At 31.9% G+C, this 4,599-nt stretch overlaps 1 protein-coding gene across 1 annotated transcript; it reads left to right on the top strand.

Annotated features, from left to right (window-relative positions):
- Positions 1–1,972: 1,972 nt before the first annotated feature.
- Positions 1,973–3,259, top strand: LOC123672111 (leucine-rich repeat-containing protein 59-like). Its single transcript, XM_045606102.1, has 3 exons — positions 1,973–2,217; positions 2,274–2,333; positions 2,392–3,259. Exons 1-3 carry the CDS (start codon positions 2,119–2,121, stop codon positions 3,220–3,222), a joined length of 990 nt encoding a protein of 329 aa, XP_045462058.1. The 5' UTR covers positions 1,973–2,118; the 3' UTR covers positions 3,223–3,259.
- Positions 3,260–4,599: the final 1,340 nt, after the last annotated feature.

Here is a 4,599-nt window from a genome sequence, read left to right as displayed (position 1 = left end):
ATTCGTAGCGTACCAAATTCAAATTCAAATTGTGCAAAATGAAAGAATTTTTGATAGGTTTCATCGAAAAATATAGGCAGAAACCTGTTGATGGAAAATAAAAAGTTCAGCATACGCAAACAGGAATATCAAAAATAAAGCCTATGGGGAACTAGTAGAATATTCCAAAGGAAAATTACAGAATGAAAGAGTAGATGTGAATTTCTATTTGGCTGATATCGTTTTCCATCGTTATTGGCATATTTTCCTCTTTACATTGAAATAAACATTCATTAATTTGAGATCTTTCTTCCCTGGAATGTCGCATTTGAAGGTAGTCTTCCTAGTCAATCATTTTTACCGATTTGAAAGCCGTAATCGAAAAAAAAATTTTTGCAACAACTTTTACCTTTACCCATATCTGTATTGTGAGAAAATGAGGTTTGATAAGTTCGAACCAAATTACTCTTAGACTGGATTTTCTTAAAATGGAGTAACATGCTTCAAAGCATGTAAAACAGCCCGGCACTCGAATGTAAATAGTTAAAATCAGAGATCTCTGGTGAAAGTTCGACCTTTAATGGCGGACAGAGCTCCAACTAATCAAAACGCTGACATGCCGTGTCGTCACTCAAGGTCTATAGATTTAGACAGGTTGTCTCGTAACTTTCAACCAATCAGTGTCAACCATTCGTGACGTCACTCGGTTTGCACATTCAAATAAATAACATTTGATTGTAATGAAATCGTGGGTTTCCACGGATTTTCAAATTAAATATCTTGTGAAGGGAAGGTTATACGAGAAAAAAAACTTAAAACTTTAACACATGTTTCTCAAAACAAAATTTGGGGACTCATATTATTGGACTTTTGTTCTTAAAATGATCCAGAAATCTGTCATTTTCATTTGTATCTCCAATTTAGGAACACCGTATATTTACACCCAGTATCTCCCCATTTCTACGCTCTTGTCGTGAACTTTGAGTATAGAACAATAATATTCTATGGTCTGTCATTATATTCCATTCATTTGGGTAAAAATTCGATATGAACTGAATTGTAATTTATTGTGAATGTTTGCAGTGTCTAAAATCAGTATTTCCTTTTTGAACGGCACCTGGCAGATAGCGGTAATTCGAAAATTTTTGAAGAGCGCCCTCTTATAGAACTCTGGTGAAGCAGAACACCAAAGCAACATGTGGGTCTCTCAAAAAGTCTGAAACAAAATCAAATCAGTAAACACACCAGGTATTCTATGCATCTTAGACAGAACAAATAAAATTTTGAAATGATACCGTTGATTGGTCAATTCTTTGTACACTTGAAATACCAAGAAAATTGGCGACTTCTGAAGGGACCAGCCTTCTTGGATTTTAATGGGATTGGTCCCTTTTCACTCGATTATGGCGGCGCTCAGGTCCTTTCTCTGTCAGTGTCGTTTTGAGGTTAAATCAACAATAAACTACTTTTGACAGAGCAAACGAAAATTTTGAAATGATGCCGTTCATTGGCCAATTATTTCTATAGCGTTACCTTGAGGAAGAAAAGACATCCATGACAAGCCGAGTCGCCAGAATTATCTCAAAAAAAATCTAATCAGTGAACACACCAGTATCAGAGGCTACAATTGTTGTCTCTGGCAATTTTTTGGACTTTTTATACCCAACATTCATTGAGTGGAGATGGCACCTTGAGAAGAATAAAGTACTCATAAATCAACTTAAAACTTTTTAATATCGACATTAAATCATGAAAACAATAGTTTTACTATCGATATATATATATATATACCCATACACCGAAAGGTATCAAATGGGATACAGATTATATATATATATATATATATATATATATATATATATATATATATATATATATATATATATATATGTAGAAAAAAGTACAAGGCATAAACTAACTACTATTCATTTCTCTCTAATCATATACTAAGAAAAAGAAGATGAGATGACGTAGTAAACTATTTCGTGACGTGTCCTGCTTAGATTGTTGATTGGTGAGTTGGTGACGTTAGACGTACTTCGGTTTGAAAGTTTAACCAATAAAATACTACGCTGAACCTAGTTTACAATTCGAAGCTGTTGAATCTGCAAATTTTCCTATTATTCACTTCCCAAGAAAATGACCCAAAAGAAAATAAATGTTAAAGAAAAACTTAACCACGATGGAGAAGTTGATCTTAGTATGCTAGACATTACTGACGTTCCAGTGAAAGAAATAGTCAGTTATCATAATTCTATCCAAAAAATATACTCAATGATTTTTTTAATTTTTAGGCAACATTGAAAAAAGCAACAACCCTCAATTTATATAATAATAGTATAACAAAACTACCTGTAAGTTTTTTCCATTTTATTTTTTTGATAAATAATGATTTGGAATCTCCAATTTCAGCCAAACTTCTCTATTTTGACCAATCTTATTAAATTAGACTTAAGTAAGAATTGTTTGTCAGAATTACCAGAAAATTTTGGAGAGTTGGTGAAACTGAAGCATTTAGATTTATATCAAAATCAACTGAAGCGTTTACCATTGAGTTTCTCCAAACTTAAATCCTTAAAATGGTTGGATTTGAAGGAAAATCCCTTGGAGCCCACGCTATTGAAAGTTGCTGGACCTTGTGAGAATACCAAACAATGCCAAGTTTGTGCACGAAACATAATCAACTATTTGACACGCCAACAAAACAAAGCTGATGTTGAAAAGGAAGAGAAAGAAAAACAGAAGAAAAAACAACTGGAGGTGAATGAAATCAAAAAAAAAGAAGAAAAGAAAGCCAAGAAAAGAGATATTCCAGAGACAGAGAAAAATGGGAACATTAAAGTACTAACTAAAACTGAAAAGAAAAAATTGAAAAAAATGAAAAAACTGAGTGAAGTGAAAACTTCAAGCAGTTTTTCATATTTTATTGCATTTTTCTGTTTGTTAGTTTCAGTTTTTATCCTAACATCGTTAAAAGTGAAATTTCTAGAAAATTTGGAAAAATTCATTGAAAATTCATTTTTCAAGGTACTTGCAATCTTGCCTGAAAATTATAGGACATATGGTAATGATTTTGGTCACAGTTTCAAACAAGTGCACCTCAAAACTGGAGAATATTGTTTAAGTTTAATTCTTTTCATACAGAAGAATGAATATTGTATATTGGCATATAATGTTTGTAAAGAACTTTCAAATAATCTTCTCCTGAAGGTTAAAACTCTATATGAAAATGTTATGTCTTAGTGCCTTCAACTAATTTTTATTAAAAAACCTTTTTAATTATGGTTTTTCATTATAAAAGAATAACAATTTCTTTTTGAATCAAAATGCAGAATAGAAAAGGAATCTACTAATAAAACTAAGTAGGATTTTTTGTTGGAAGTTGCATGTAATCAGAAATAAATAATTCGCATAGATTAACAGAGAACTTATCTACAAACGTAGGTTCGCTAAAATCAAGGGACAGAGAGTGCCAATCACTAGTAACGAGTTGATAGAAGAACGACTCAGCCAATCCAACATTATTTGTGTGGAGGATTTGATTCATGAAATATTCACCGTTGGTGATAAATTCAAGTTTGCATCAAACTTCTTGTGGCCATTCAAGTTAAACACACCTACTGGAGGATGGAGAAAGAAGGCAAATCACTATGTAGAAGATGGAGATTTCGGTAGTAGGGAAGATAAAATTAATGATTTGCTTAGAAATATGGTATAATCAAAGAGCTATAATAGTGCTTTGATGATAAAAATATCATTTGAAACTTCATTTTGTCTTAAATGAAGTAATTTTTTTTTATTTCTACCCTTATGATACAACAAGTTTTGTGTAATATTTCTGCTTGCTTTTTCCTGAGGTACAGCAGGCTATCATTTTGTCCAAATGTAATTTTCGAATTTTGAGGTAAAAATGATCTTAATAATTGGGTTCAACCCAGGTCACAATTAATTCTGTCCTGCTACAATTTATACAATAACTCAAATTTTCAGGGTTCAAATATGATTAGTTTTCGAGTTATGTCAATATGATCTCAGAATATCCTAAACTTTATGCTTACCTTCTACAACTTTCATCCAATTCTAATAAAATTTGGTATGAACATTTCATCGGTCCTATAAAAGTATTAAGCTCTACCTGAAGAGTGAATTTTGAGAATGCACCAACGCAAAATTTTTGATTTTTCTGTGTTCTCCATTGACAAAAATTGGTATGGATATATCGGTCGGACAATAAGTAGTTTCCTGAAAGTTTCAGCTCTTTTGGATGTACAGCATTATTTATGAGCTAACGTCAAATACCCAGGATGTCAATATTTTGTGTTCTACTAGTCCAAATTGAAAGAAATAATGGGTATTAGGGTTAAGACTAATATTCCATAGAAATTTTAGTTCTTTCAATTACACATGCTCAGAGTATGGATAAATGAGATTTTTTTTGGGAGATAATAGACCCAAAATAACTTACTGTGAGGGTTTGATTTTTTAGGAACGGAAATTGATGAAGAATAATACCATACCCGTTGGAAATTCACCTTGAATGTAGAATACTTTATAACTCCACCCTGTGTAACCAGTGCCTATAGAAGTAATTAAATTACCTCTGAATAGAAAAAATGCAAC

The sequence above is a fragment of the Harmonia axyridis genome, chromosome 2 (genome assembly GCF_914767665.1).
Source record: "Harmonia axyridis chromosome 2, icHarAxyr1.1, whole genome shotgun sequence".
NCBI lineage: Eukaryota > Metazoa > Arthropoda > Insecta > Coleoptera > Coccinellidae > Harmonia > Harmonia axyridis.
The sequence above is the reverse complement of the archived record's forward strand: the minus strand, read 5'-3'. Positions and strand labels throughout refer to the sequence as shown.

Bases quoted from the DNA above. Each gene is read 5' to 3' on its own strand.
- LOC123672111 (XM_045606102.1), top strand. From the start codon at position 2,119: ATGACCCAAAAGAAAATAAATGTTAAAGAAAAACTTAACCACGATGGA. The intron at 2,218-2,273 runs GTCAGTTATCAT...TTTAATTTTTAG, and splicing joins ACGTTCCAGTGAAAGAAATA to GCAACATTGAAAAAAGCAAC. The intron at 2,334-2,391 runs GTAAGTTTTTTC...CTCCAATTTCAG, and splicing joins ATAGTATAACAAAACTACCT to CCAAACTTCTCTATTTTGAC.